Source organism: Squalius cephalus (assembly GCF_949319135.1).
Source record: "Squalius cephalus genome assembly, chromosome: 3".
NCBI classification, from domain to species: Eukaryota; Metazoa; Chordata; class Actinopteri; order Cypriniformes; family Leuciscidae; genus Squalius; species Squalius cephalus.
Window position 1 is genome coordinate 26,891,978 of NC_137124.1, and position 16,174 is coordinate 26,908,151.

Sequence of the window (16,174 nt, forward strand, 5' to 3'; positions counted from 1 at the left end):
GCAACCCATTGTCTCCTGTGTTATTTTCTGTATTATACCCTCTTTATGCATAAAACATTATTATTATTAATTGAAAAAAAGGTTGGTGAGGGTGAAGTGATTTTCCCCTCACTGCGCCTGCGCGAAAACAAAAGTTTAACCATTTAATCTTTAATGCAGCAAGAAAGAAAACGAAAAGAGGGAGATCTAAGTTCTGTAGCTATCAAACTAGCTTCAAATTATTGTTGCTTACCTCAAGTTCATATTGAAAAATGGATTATTATACCACGTCGAAGCCACCTGCGATGTAGGCCTAGCTACCTCTTTTATTAATTTGTAAAACAATGCTCATGTTAAACAAGCTGTTTTTGAAATAAAGCTGTTTTTAATTGAAATACAATAATACTAAGCCCTATAATAATTGAATACATACATTGGAAATGTTAAATACTCTTGATATTGATAGCTGAAGCTTGTTTTGACAATATCTCTGGATACATAATGGTCTATTTGCGCAACCCGGCACAGGGGTTTCTCGCGCATTTTTCACACACATAGTGTGAGCAGTCAAGTCGCAGCTCGACGTTCGGACCGTATAGTGTGAGTGAGTGAGCACATAAAACGCGAGCTTTGGCTTTACATCGCATGCGATCTACTAGCACGTTCAGACAGTGAGTATGTAACCTTCCTGAATTCGCACAGACATCGCACAGGATAGACAGATAGGCAGACAGATAGATAGATAGACAGAGCGTTCACTGTATTTTCATATTATAGCCACCAGGTGTCAGCACTCTGTCCCTCACCATACAAATTTAAGGTTTTAAATGACCAGATTATTATCTTATTATTATGCTATTAAATGAAACAGTCATGCTGTTTGATAAATGTTATTTTGTTTTTAAATATAGTTTGATATATAGTTTTGATATATCTGAAAAGCAATCTCACAACAATTCTGGAATGGCATTGAAAACAAACAATATCAGTGAATTATACACAATATCACATACTAACATGCTATTGCTCAGCTAAACAGTTTGGGTGGATGACGTGATAAACAAGACTGAACACATTTGAGTTCAAACTGGTTAATCAAGTTTAAAATGCATTCCGGAATGAACATTAGTGGAAAGAAGAGTCATTTAAAAAGTTGAGGTCTAAAAGACACATTAGAGTATTTTTCCACAATATTGAAACAACACATGAAACTGTGTTGAACTAAACTTTTTTTCAAGGTAAACTGTAATTAAAGTTATTAAACACTGTCCGAATTAGTGCATAGGATTGAGTGCTGCAATATATTTCTAATATTTCTATATTTTCAATGTAGTTCCTGCAGATTAGTTATGTGGAGAGAATTTGCTCTGTGGTTTCTGGACATTTTGCTCTGTGGTTTTCATATTGATTCCACTTGATGATTTCAGGCCTCATCTGGTAATCTGACCCCTCTAAACTCTCCAACTATCCTGCAGCACTGCATTCTGTTATAATATCACTATCAAAACTATGACAAAACCATAAGTCACTCATTTTGCATGCGCAGATAAATTGGGCTCCATCTTGACAAAGAGATTTGCTGATAGATTAAGTCTTTTCTATGATCTTATAACTCCTGCATGCTGGTCACCAGCATGGGGAGTGGGAGTGCTGGTGGACCCGCAACACCAGCTCAGTTTTGCTTGAGAACAACATGACATGCTAGTCCACCACAGACAGCACTATACCAGCTCTAACCAGCATAGACCAGCCTGGACCAATACGAAATTCATGCTGGTTTATTCTAGATTTTTCAGCAGCTAAAATTGCTGTTAAAAAACGGCCAAAGTCTGACAGTAAACATGTGTTCCATTGAAACAGTAATGTACTGTAGAAAACATTGCATTCTGGGCGTTATTTTGCTAATTAAGAAACTGCTGTTAATTTACAGTCATTTTTTAACAGTACTCTACTGTATTTAAGTAATGGGTTTTACTGTTTGCAATGCATTATGGGCTGTGTTAAATTACAGTACAATGCAGTATTTTTTATTTGGTGTTGGAGTGCGATAACAAGTCTGGTCTGTTTTGTCAGTTAGGTTGCAATTTTCAAAAAGCACCCAAAAGCATTTTCAGTCGGGTACTTGCTAACAATTTTTCACAAACTTCATTTGTAAAGCACTTTTTCCCCCCTACACCCGTTCAAAGGACATCTGCTTTACATCGCCATTTGCCATCCGAAGTCCTGCAGCACTGACCTGCATCTGCACCTACAAACTACACAGTATTTTCCACTATTTTCAGTTAAGTAATGTTTGAAATCGATGCTCAGCAAGCTGTCGAGCTAGTGTGTTGTTTTAAAATGTCTCTTCAGCGCTGAAATGTGAATCATTCAAACACTTATAGGCTATAGCCTACACGCACTTTACAGTCACCATGGTTTTATCAGTTTTAAAATGTCTATTCAACGCTGCAATGAGCAAAATTCAAAATGATATATTTGAAGGCATTTTAAAATCACCGAGTTTTATCAGTTTGTTTTACATCATCTATAAACTTTGAAGACTGGTTGTTGCCAAATGCAAGTTAATCTGTTGCCTGTTGTAAATAGCTTTTTAACACATTGATAAAAAGTGTATTTTTTTTAAGTAGAAGTGCTAAAAAGAACAAAAGCAATACAACTTAAAAAGTCTAAAAGAATGAAAATCTAAAAACTTAAATTAAATCAATTAGACCAACCACAGTTGATTCGCGTTGTAGCTGAGTAGCTGTCCAGGTGTAAGTAAGTTAGTTATTCAGTTTCATTACCATCTATACAAAAGGTAACATCTAAGGAATAATGAAAATTCAGCAGAGAATCTGAACAGTAGAAACGTGTAAAAAAAAAAAAAAACCTTTGGTAGTGTTATGGAAAAATGACTTGAGACATGCAGGGAGTTTTTTGTTAGTCAACACAATTATTAATCTCCTTGTTATCTGGGTTGTACTATACATTGACATTTCTAGAGTTATTCTGATCAAATATTCTGTTTGCTTCTGTTTTACAGTATCCTGGAGACAACATGCTGCCAGGTGATGTTCATCATGGTTGGCTGGGTGTAAAATGATTCAATTTGTAGAATGTACACTTGCCTTCTCACTAGAAATTATTTTTTAAAGTGGGAAAAAACCCTGAACAAATGTTTTTTTTTTTTTTTTTTTCACTAACATGTTACATTTGTTGCATGCTACATGTTCTTAGTAGTGGAATTTTTTTTTACGTTTAATGTGTTTGGTCTCAGGTTGTCATGTTGTAAGGGGGTATACTTTGTTATTTATTTATATTTGATTTGTTTTTATTTTTAAGATTTATTTGATAGCTAAAATCTGTCTTCTCTGTTTTTTTACCTGGGTCATCTATTTTTGGTTTAGAATCCTTGTTGAATGTTGACTGCTCTTTTAAATAAAACTTTATTTTGAGATATATTTCTAAAGTGTTTGCTTGTTTTATATATCATTCAATATAATGTATTTTAAGTCAATGTATGTAGTCCTAATAACAATAATGTTCTTCTGTTAATTGGATTAAAGATTCATTACTTATTTTATTTATCTTTTTTATGAATTACTTTAAATGTAATAAATATAAAAAAAGATTTAAAATAAATTAAATAATGAATCTTCAATCTAATAATTTCAACCCATTATTTTATGCCTTTGTACAAAAAGAATGAATTTAAAGTAACCATAATGATGCAGTAAATTGAAATAATGATAGAAATGTACTGCATTTAATTTCACAGAAAAAAACTGTTAAATAATTCACAGTATGAATACTATAGAATTACAGTAGATTACTGGCGACTCTGCTGCCAGTATTTTACTGTAAATTTGGAAAAATACAGAATTATACTGTATTTCATGTTTACGGTAATAAACCGTAAAAATATTTTCACAGTATGAATACTGTAAAATCACAGTAAATTGCTGACGACTCTGCTGCCAGTATTTTACCGTTATTTTACGGATACTTTTTTTACAGTGAGGGCCTTCAGCCAGTTTGTGCGATAAATATACTTATTTTAAGAACACTTAAACAGTTCGAATAGAGGTTGTGCTTCAGACCCACAGAGAAATAAAACCTAGGGAGAGAAATAAAACCATAGGGAGAGAGAGCGAGAGAGGATAAAGAAACGGGGAGAGGAGGAGGAGGAAAGGAACATAGGCTGTCTTCCTCCCACATAAATATCCATAGTTCTCAGTATGCAGCCTGTGTCTGTGTGCATGCTTGTGTGCACTTGCTATTACTCTATTTTTATTTCATGAAACTCATTTTCAAGAAGACAGCATCTGTGACCATAACCCCACAGGACTGCACTGTAAGTAAAGCACCAAGGCCAGCCGACTATGGATCATTACATATATTTTTGTTCAAACAAGTAATTAATGAGGATGATTCTCTAAGGAGCAACTGGGACCTTGTGTCGTGATGAGCTTATATAGAAACCCTATGTTTCATTTCAAAAGTGTTCCTATTATATGAATTAATAAAAAAAATCTTACTGCAATGAACTTTCCAGAATAGAGAATTCTAACAATTACAAAATAGAATTATTTTGACCCTTTCATGGCAGGAAAACAAATTAAATGATTCCATTCCATTTTCTCCATGTTTACACAAATTGCTTACTCAATGACGACAGATTTCGGAGGGAACACAACATTGCAGAAGTGAGTTGAGGAGATTGCAATGGCTGTCAGTTCATCTGCTTTGAACCTGACATGAGCCGCAGCTGGCAGCCAGTGAAGTGAGACTAAAAGAGTTGTGCTTAAACATTTACATACTCAGAAGTGTCAATGCATTTTGTAAATGTGTAAGTGTCAATGCAGCAGCCAGGGGAATGGGATTTGATAGATGAGAATATGTGTGAATGTGTCATTTGAAATTTTATTGGGTGACTACATTCTGATTACTGTCTCCTTTAACGGGTTCAGATTAATGCGATTTATTTCCACACAAGCTGTTATGTCATTGGTGGAATTAGCTTCCTGGCATTGCAGCCAGTGATCTGTGAAGCGTGGTGCCTGATGATGGCTATATAAATCTGACCTTACATTACTCAATAACATTACAACAACTAACATTTGGATATAAATGCCAGTGAACCAGCCTATACTTCAGATTTTGCTTTAATGTACTGAATTGAGTTTTATTTCAAATGACATTCACATGCAGGCATAGCCTACTATTCAAACAGAAAACAATGCTCTATTTACAAAGGCACACTTCCTTCACACAAACAATTTCAAACATTGACAACTGACCCTTTATCAGGCCTCCCCGATGTCAATGTCAACTTTGTTTCTCACTGAATATTGTTGCAATGATCAAAGGAATTTGATAGTGAAAGCAATTTGATCTTTCCTGAGGTTTGTTTTTAAAGTGCTGTGGTTCTGTACCAGTCTTAGCTTGTTGTTTAGGATTAGTGTGTGTGTGTGTGTGTGTGTACGTGTGTGTCACGGCTAGAGAGAGAGAGTTCTTTGTTATGATTGGTTGATCCTGCTGCTGTGGTTAGGTTGGGCAGGGCTTATGGGCATTCTCTCATATGATTGGCTGATTCTGAATCGGTAGTGTATGTGGGTGGGTCTTCGTGACACAGTCAGCTGTGTGTTTCGAGGTGGTCGCCGCCGAAAGCAGATTTTAACCGTAAGGGAAGGTGATGGTCAAATCTATCACAAACTTCCCCGAAATAATAATTCAGCTGCTATTTCACTCGTGCGACTTAAGGGAAAGCACATATATCCTCTTAAGTTGGGCTCGCCTCTTAGTGTGACACTTTACATCGGTATTAAGTTAGTTTAATAAATGGCAGAAGCATCGGAAGCGACCGTTGACGGTTCGTCTCGTGCGGCGCACAGCTCCGCAGACTCACTGACCACAGTCGTGATACCGCCGACCTTGGAAGACGTGGTGGAGGAGGAGGACGTGTTCCTTTCTGAAACCGGACACAGCGGCACAACTTTAGAGTGTTCGGGGAACGGGACAGAACGACTGGCAGTGGGGAGAGAAGGAGGGCTGAGTCCTCAAAACCAGGCGGAGAGCAGCGAGTTCTTACACCTCGCCATCCGGAAACAGGTGTCATACAGGTAAATCCCTCTCACAGTAAACATGTAGAGCAATACAAATCTGACCATTTTTGCTTGATTCCAAACTCCAGCTCCCACTTGTCTTAACTGATGGGCCTAACCTTGACCAGCAGCAATTACTGTAGCTTTTGGTAATTTTTCTGTTCTGTTCTGTTCTGTTCTTTTACAGTCATAGGCTAGTTGTGTCAGTTGCAACTTGTTGAATGATGTCTTTTTTTAGAAGAACCGTCTTGATTCCCTTTGACTGGATGATCTGGATTACTGTTACTGCCATCACAAACTGAAACGCCACACTCTTGTAACCTACTACTAGGCTACTAACAACTAATACAACTAAACATTAATTATATGTGTGTATATATACACATACATACATGCATACATTTCCTCTTTAAACTTGACATGATACACCAAACCTTTAGTCTATGACAGGTTTTCAAACTGGTACCCCCACAGGGTCCACAAGGGAGTCTAGAGAAAAGCAATGTAAAACGGGTTAAAAATAAATGAGATTAAAATAAGTAAATAAATTAGATTAAAATAAATATAAATAAATGAATAAAAATGTGATTAAAATATAATGCATATTAGTTAGTTATTAATCTATTAGGCTAAATAGATTAAATTGTATTATAATGAATAAATAATCTGAAATAAATAAATACAAATTATATTTAAATAAATACGTTGATATAAATAAAAATTAGACTTAAATAAAATAAATAAATGACACATTTAACTGTAGGCTACATTAATATGGATTAATACATTTTTTTTCAGTGTGTAATATGGTTGTTTATAAAAGATAGGTGCCTTTTAAATTTTAAGATTGGTCTCCCTCACACAAGGATGATCATATTGGGGATTCATGGCATCAAAAAGATTGAAAACCCCGCTTTATTTGCAACTAATGACTAATTATAGTTCATCAGGCCTAACTGCATGGCTCTCTGTCATCAGGGTCAGTTAGTTTATCATGAATGTAAATGAAATTACTGTCAGATGCCAGAATCTCCTTGCACATTAACAATGCCATCCTTCTCATTAGAGCAACTATCATAGGCCTGGTCTATCCTTGGTGACATCAGCCATGTGTTTTTGTACAGAATGCCCCATCTGACAATCTGTGTGATGGCTCGGAGTATATGGCACCACATGCTTCGTTACTTAGAAAGCATTTGTGTGTGCACTAAGTGCTCTTAATTATTTTACTGTGGTTGCAGTGTGTGTAATGCTTTACTGGCCTATTTGTCATGTAGGTAAAGGCCATGCCATGTTGGGCAATAAAAGTGTGTGTGTTTATGTGATTGTTCCTAGCACACACTTTGCTCTTTTCCTGATTGCTGTATCATGTTGGTATACCTTATTGTGTTACACTGGATTTCTTGTTACCTTGAATAGAGACTGAAAATATTTTGTACCAGTATGTAGAACTAACTTAATTTCAATGTAAAGAAACTCTTAAAATTTGAGTTAAATAATGATAAAAAAAGTGTGTTAAATCTTTATTCTTTTGTTGTGAAACATGCTTTTGTGTTGTATATTGGTTACAACATCTTCAGATAAGGTTTATGACCTCTTACTTCTGTGTTCTGTCATTAATCCCACAAACGATTTTTCCCTTTCGTTTTTGTTGGACAAAGTAATGTTGTTGTGTTACTGAAACTCTTGACATTTAATGGCCTGAAAAAAGAGGAAGTAAATTAAAGGTTTAAATAATTTGTAAGAGCTTCCTCAGTTTTTCGCTGGCTTTGTGACTGAATCTTTTTGAAATAATACAGTAGGCCTATAGATTTGCTCTCCTCTCTTGCTTTAATCTAAAATAAAACCAGCACCAGCTGTGCTGATTATGTAATAATGTTCAGGGTTTTTATACTACTCAGTGTAAAGTAAAAGGACACACTGTATGTGATTGTGGGTAAGATGGTGGATGGGTTCTTTGTGCTCTTAGTGAGTTATATAAGAGGTTAACTAGGGAAACAGTGTGGAATCACAGGTGGTTTTGCATTGTCAGAAAGAAGTTAACAAGAGAGACCCGTCTGACCCTGATGCACGTTGGGCAGATGCTGATAGATGCGTATAAGGTCACAAACAACATACCACACCAGCACTGAGGGCAGTCAATTCATGGCTTAGAGTTCGAAATCAAGAGGATTCACCACTGAAACAGTCAATAACAGGCGGAAATGCAATGGCAACCAATCTGTCCCTCTAGCCGTCCACCTCAGTGCTGTTGTTGTGACCTCAGTAATGTGTTTAGGGCAGTCAGCCTTGGATCATCATCATTTTAGCTTTGATTAGAGTGGGAGTTAATTATCAGCTAAAAAAGAGCAAAATGTGTGGACAGCTGCCTATGGGAATATTAACAGAGCAAAAACAATGCAATACATGACCATCTAGTCAACCTGAGAATGTTGCTCTTGCTGTGTTTTGGTGTAAATATCTACCAGGATGTTATATCGTAGAACTAAAACCATTTTTTCTCTTGTAATGTTGATCTGATCTCGGTGTTTCTGCAGTCACGACTTCTTTCAGCTCTATGATGGTATTTGCATTGAAAAGATGCTTTAAAGTCCATGTGAACCGGAAGTTGCAAAAACGCTTTTTCTCCAGTGTTGTGACGTATTTCCAAGTGAAACGGAATATTGAACAGAGGGCAGGGTTTTACTTTAGCGCTCCTCCTCTCCATCTCTGCTCATAGCAGACTAACGGTTTGAGGGGAGTGGTTAAGCGTTTTCAACCCAAGCCGTCAAACCTACATCATCAGAGAAGGAACGCCATTCCAGACCGGAAGTAACTTTTCAGATTTTGATTAAAGATTACCACAGCAAACAATTTTTTTCCTGTGTATTAACTTGCACTCTGTATCAATATGCGCTAACAAAGTAAATGGGGTCAATTTTGATTTCATGTCGACTTTAAATAAATGACAGTATTTGCATTAATGACAGTCAAGAGGTTTTGTGTCTCTGTGCAGGCAGCACAGATTAAGATTACAGACAGTTGCAAAGCAGGTCACTGTCTCTCGTCTCACTTTAATTCAGACTGAATTCCTCTGAAATGTCTGTCCCTATAGACTGCAAAAAGTAATTCATCTTAGAACGAATAAAGGGGGTCAAATTGACCCGACAGGTTGTGATTAAAACATTTTTTTTATCACTAAAAAACATTTGTTGTTTTGATATTACATGAAATACCGAAAATATACTGAAGAATTACCTCATCAATGCCATTTTCATATATTCTATATATAACTTTTGTATTACTAGGGCTGGAACGAACTATTATTTTTTCAATCAATTAAGCTATTATTATTTTTTTCATATTTTCTGAATAGTCAGATAATCCTTTGGTAAATTTACCAATAAATAACCACCGTAACTTATCTGTGTATGAACTTTTACCTAATTGTACTATTAATGACAAAAGATAAGGATTATGCAGTGTAGGCCAGGGAAGGTGTTTACCATGGCTTCACAGTCACTTTTTGGGATTGACAGCAGCAGTTGCTTACAATGTTTTGTTTATTCAGGAGATTAAAGTAGCTGCTTAAAAATGTTATTCAGCTGAAGTCACGACCGCATTCTTCTAACCATAGTGGTAACCATAGCGACAGTGTCAAACATGGCAGTGTCCATAAAACAGTAAAGTTTTACAACGATTGGCAGCGTTTTATTAAATAAATGAGTCTAATCGAGGCGGGAGTTCATCCATTAGATATTTTAAATAACCAACAACAGCGTTAAATAAGCATAAAATATAGGACTGACAACAGTATTCTGTAACTGTATAGTGCTGCGTAAAATGGAAAAAACGGTGTGTGTGAAGCAAGTGGTGGTTTGTTGTTGTCGCACTAATTGTGTCACTAGGTTCTGTGCTTCTATTGGTTTTGATTTTTCGGTTGCCGTAGAAGAAACCACACGGCAGGACTGTACCTCAAAACTTCTGAGACTGCAGGGCTCCAGTTTAAGGATTTTTTCTACTTGCCCATTTGGGCCAGTCACACCTCTACAAATTAGAAGTCTAAAACGAGAAGTATTAAAGAAAAATGTCAGAGGATTTCGATATAAGAGAAGAGGAGCTACGTCCTATGTCGGGTTAGAGGTCACCCTTCCGCCGGAACTCGACTCTCTCGTGCGGCCGTTGCCAGAAGAAGCCAGTGATTATAGTCAATAAAGTTTTAAATATGTATGTTTTTCAACATACATATTACAAAGATCTCCTGCCGCGAGATTAAAATGTGCCGACATTTCTCGTCGGGGGGAAAAGCTGTCTTGCGATATAGCATGACAGAGCTTGAGGGTGAAATTGCAATAGTATGCCACCGCTACATTTACATTACATTATGGTGCCTGCCCTCCGCATCACCGCCTCCACTGTCATTTTGATTTCTTTATAGAAATAAAAACCATTTATTTCAGGTGGATAATGGTCACTTCAATTGTAAACTATTGTAAACGTCTTCTCTACTCATCCAGCATGAGCTGCAGAGTGCACAGTCGCACACAGTGCAGCAGGAATCACAGTTCACTCATCACGTGACGATGGCGGATGATTCGTGGCAACAGAGCCTAAGCATCTGATAAATGTCTTATCTTGTAGAATGCACGCTCAGCACCACCTTGCACTCTTTACACAGAGTATGTGCGATCGCGAATTTGAAAGTAAAACGCAAGCTCCCTGATGCGCCCAAATTAGGCTACATACAATAGCCTGTCTCCCAGAGATACTTTGATGCTTTGAAACGATATGTATTGTGAAAAGTGCTATACAAATACTGTAAATGTGAATTGAATTTAATTGAAAAGTTATACATAGAAAGGTACACATCTTATGTGTAATAAATTCTGTTGTTCCTTATCATTTTTACCTGATCTGTGAGAAATGTGGGTAGTGAAAGTTCAGACTAGAACATAGCATACTTTACAGTAGATTTAAATTAGCTCACGTTTGCTCAGGAAAAAGTGCATCTGCATTTTATAAATAATAACTTTCATCTTTTGTAATCCATATATACAAGGAAAGTGGACAAATAAAAATGTTTGATTGATATATTGAAAGATTTGTGTATCATCAATTATTTTAATTATTTAATTAATAGGACACCTACAGGTCATTTTGACCCCTTTTATGCATGCGCATAGATTATTTGGTTCATGCATTCTGTAAGGTTAAATCCACGCACTGACTGATTCCTAGGCCTGCACTTGAATCTGTATCCACTCCCGCTACAGAATTTTGTAGAATTTCAACCATTCCCCTCCACAAACATATCACAAGCAAACACACAAAAACAGCATTCTGAGTGAGTAGAGTGAAATTCCTTAAACGGTTGCACCACTCTTTCATGTGGTATATTTGCGTCTAGGTCATTTGCCCTGGCATCAGTGTAAATGTAATACTCATGTTTGTGGTCTCATTTATTGTACATAATTCCTTCAGTAAACTGGGTACTAAACCAGCACAGTTAGCGCATGCAAAAAAAAAAAAAAAAAAAAGTTATTTTCTTAGTGAATTTGCCCTTTAGTTTTTATGGCATAGATCGTGTTTTATGTTGTGAGTGACATACAGTCAAACCAAAAATTATTCAGACACCAGATATGATTTTGTATATTTTTTCTTTTTACTAGTGGGTGCAGGACACTATAGTTAATTTATGTAAGTGAGGATAGCAAGATGTCTGAATGTTTTTTGGTTTAACTGTATATCTAACATGAAGCAGAATATTACCTTACAGGCTACAGATCATTAAGTGCATTACTACTAACATGATGATTGAGCATAATGTACTGCTCCTTTAAGAGCAATGTGCTGATATTTCGATGCTGCTCTATCTGACAATTGGATGAACAGAGAGAATAATTATTTAGAGAACCACAGTGTGCTACAAATGTCAATATCTATTAAAACATATCTAGTAATGCATCACATTTAGGGGGGCAGTCATGCTGAGCCTAGCTCAGAGACCAGTGGAAAGAGGAAAATACTCCAGCAGTTCTCACCATTAAACCACTACCATCCCCAACAGCTGCTTTACCTTCAGCCTCAGTGTCATTCAAGTTGTGATAGATGCTAGTATTCCTAAAAAGAGACCTAATGATAATAGTAGAATGAAGGGAAGTTGGCTAACCTTGTGATTTCCAGGGTGTATAAGAAAGAACAACACTCTTATTTTTTTGTTTTTTATTTATTTATTTATTTTAATGCAGGATTGTATCTTCTGAACGCAGCAGTTATTTTTAACATTGGCAGAGCTCAGCTTTATACTAATGAGCAGCGCAAGGACTACCAGCTGGAGTGCAGATAGTGACCCACTACGTAATACAGCTGATATCGTGGAGAGTAGGAATGTCTGCTAGCGACCAACAGCACAACGACTTAATTTATTTATTTAATTTTTGCTTTCTAAGGAAGGAATCCTTATCAGAAGAGGGCAATATGTTAATATGTTAATTTCTGTTAAATAGATGTTCTAGAACACACAGTATTTAATCTTGTGTAAGGTTATCTGCATTTTATGAGATCTGATCTGGTCAAAACAGTGGAAGTTTTATGCCCTGTGAAAATTTACACAGATGACTAATCCTACACTGGATTACCATTACAACAACAACACATATAGACTCACACACAGAGTTTCACATGACTACATCACTTACAGATAGGCGGGTAAATAAAAAAACATTACAAAACAAAACATTACTTCCTTGCTTCCTTCAAACAGATACATGGCATTTTAAGATGCTGCAAGCAAAACTGTACACTAATTATATTAGTTTTTATTTTACAGTGATGCTTTTTATATTGTTCTTTAATTGGAAGCTATTATTGTGTATTATTGAATATTATTAATATGAAGAGAACTACAAATGTAAAAATTCTCTTCACCTTGTTACCAGGCATAAAACAGCTGTTTTGCAGAACAGTAACATTCAGTTCATGCTAACTATGGATAATCGTGTGGATAAAACTATGGATAATCGTTTTCAGTCTGTTACATTTGGCACAGTGCACAGGGGGATTGTATTTGTTATTATTTATTTGCTTTGTCAAATTGAATGCATCAACATAACAGGCTACATCCTGTTGTCCCTAGGCTCAGTCCTTGAATTGCTTCATTATGTCGATTATTAAAACTGTAAAATAAGTATTATAATACTGTTTTGTGTCTATCACAGGTCTTACCTGTGGGGAAATTACTGTAACACACAGCCTCTTGTGGAATGTGTATTCAGGACATGCCGAGAAACAGGGTTCATGAGATGGGAAAAGTCACGTTACCTAAAATGAAAGGTCTGTTAAATAGGATCAGAATTTTGTACTCCACTATAGAAAACATGTACTTGTCTCTAACCAGAATTTCCTGACACTCATTATTACCTTTATATTTGTCCATCAACCCCCTTTATGACCTGACCTTTCAGGTATCTCATTACTGCAGCAGTGGCCTATTCTGAAGAAGAACAGATTTTCTTTCCATTTTGATCCTCTTACTGCCAGCAGTACAGAGAAACCGGGGTCATTATCTGGCTTTAATGAGCCCCAGTCTTGTGTGTTCTGGTTTCTGGGAAACCAAAAATCACCACTGTGTATAAAGTTCTGAGAAGATCTTTAACTGACAGATTCATGATCTCAAAGGTCACGTACACACTGCAGCTTAATACGGTTGTCACTCCTTGTCTGTTTTGTACAGTGATTGACTATAAAAAGAGAGTGAATTACATGAAATGTTTCTAGAACAAACAAGTTAATCGTTACATCTAGTCCTTGCAATGCATACAGCCTTCAAATGAGTTGTCTTTAGATATTAGGATATACAAAAAAAAGTCTAGTCAGACAGTGCAACTTGATTGGGCTGGTTATATTTAGACTGGGTGGTTTTTGCAACAGCGTTTTTTTACACTTAATTATCGAAGATACAGACTGGATGTTCAAAAATCTGACAGGGTACGTGCAGTATGAATGGGCATGAGGTTTCTGATAATAGTATTATTACGTGTTGAATAATGTGGTAAATTTAGATTTCTTGATGCAGAATGCAGCCCTGGTAAAGCAGACAACTGCTTTGGAAAAATCAATGCACTGCATAGCAAACAGAGTCCATTCAGGGCCATCAGCGCCCCACCCCCCTACTTCATCAAAGACAAATCTGATACAGACATGAGGGACTCTTCCTTAACCATATCACCGTCTCCTTCATCTTAATCAGACCTGGTAGACTACAAAGCCCATTATTCATAATTCATGTAGGTCTGGTGGTTTTAATGTCATTAGGCTGCTTCAATGGGCCATGTGTGGTTTCATAAAGGACCAGCTGGTGTTGGTGTTGGTGTCATCTGTATAGAGAGACAGATCTGCTCAGTTTCCGTGTACATCTTAAAAACAAGGTCTGAGCCATCTGACAGACTTGCTGGACTGTATCCCATGCCACTAAGCTTTGATTCGCTACAATAAATAATATAATATAGTGTTCAGCTCAGCTCATCTATCATGCAACCTAAGCATTCAGGTACAACTAATGTTAAAGCATCTAAAATAAAGAAGTTCTGTAACAAATGTAGCTATTGCAATTTGCACATTGTTAATGTTAGTTAATGCATTAAGTAAGGAATAATTGACGACAGGCCGTTGAATTATTAGAAAAATAATGCACACCCGAGGTGGTAATGCGGTCACGACGCGAAGCGGGTGTGCATTATTTTTCTAATAATTCAATGGCCTGAAGTCAATTATTCCGCTTATACTACAGTTACCACACCTCGAAACATTGTTCAGATTATGTATTTCAAGACGTTTGTAAAGTTTTTGTCATTAAAACGCTCTTGTATGTAGGACTCATTTCTTACGCATCTAATCCAATGCCTCCGTTGCTAATTCCAAAACGTAATTTTAGAGTTAGTAACGGAGGTTTGAGCCACTGACAGCAGACTAATGCTGGGGACACACGACTAGCTGACACATTCTCTGACTGTTTTCATCGCAGCATATTTTAAACACCGACTTTGAACACAGACTGAACGCGCTGAACACGCGTTTGGGCATGATCAGTCATCAAATTACATTCAAAACCGGCCTCAAAGTGTGTCCTCGGCTCGGCTTTATGCAGTTATTATAGAGAGATGTTGCAATAATGAGACAGAAAAGCATGTGCGTCAATATTATTATTTATTTATTAATTCAATTCGTTTTAATTAATTCGTTCATTCTTTTTTTTTCTATTATTGACAGATGACAGTAGACTAGCCAAATAAATGAAAAAAAAGTCTTTTAACAAGTAAGGCCTATCAATAATTATTTATTTGTTATATTATCTGCAATAAAAATCCGTGCTGCAGGACTATCCATTTATTTAGCCTATATTCAGTTTAATTTTCTATTGATTATAGATAGGAATATACTTTATTTATTAAAATTAAACTGCATGTTTCCATTGATTGTGAAGCTAGACATTGAAAATTGCAGATCAAGCGCATGGGGCTAAATGTTTTTTCTTGTTATGAATTGTATCTTATTTTCCGTTATTACAGTTAACTACGCGAAAGGATACGGAACTGTAATGCGGTCAAGACCTGCTGGAACTACTTTAGCTGTGCGTTTCCCTGAAAATAATGCACACCTTAGAACGTTCGTCAACCAATCAGATTCAAGCATTCAACGGCCCTGTAGTATAACTAAAATTAATTAATGGGACTTATACCACGGGGCTGTTGGATGATTGAATCTGATTGGTTTACGAATGTTCTAAGGTGTGCAATTATTTTCAGGGAAACGCACGGCTAAAGTAGTTCCAGCCATGTCTTGACGGCATTACAGTTCCATATCACTTCGCCAAATGATTTCATTTAGTTCAAGGTCTTTACAGCCTACAACAGCAAAAGAGCCAAAACTCACAACAACAAAGCAAATAAATATAGTAAACAATAGGATAAAAACAAGTGTGTCCCATAAGTGTGTGTATTTGACCATTCAAGGCAGTAAAAATAACTCTGTTCAATACTCACTCGCTCTATGAGCAGTGGCTTCATGTGCGTGCGTCTCTCAGACAGCGCTCAGAAATAGGGATGCACTAAAATAAAAAAAATCTGGGCCAA

The 16,174-nt window shown here is 36.5% G+C and overlaps 1 protein-coding gene across 6 annotated transcripts in view; it reads left to right on the plus strand.

The window, feature by feature from the left end:
- The first annotated feature begins 5,569 nt into the window (after positions 1–5,569).
- Positions 5,570–16,174, plus strand: part of dgkza (diacylglycerol kinase, zeta a) — a 108,018-nt gene continuing 97,413 nt past the window's right edge. For 2 of the 6 annotated variants that reach the window (XM_079865676.1, XM_079865679.1), the window contains exon 1: positions 5,570–6,083. In XM_079865676.1, the coding sequence (XP_079721802.1) occupies positions 5,803–6,083 (281 nt within the window). In that variant the 5' untranslated portion in view covers positions 5,570–5,802. The remainder of the gene's footprint in view (positions 6,084–16,174) is intronic. The other 4 variants (XM_079865674.1, XM_079865675.1, XM_079865672.1 and 1 more) reach the window with 3 other exon arrangements.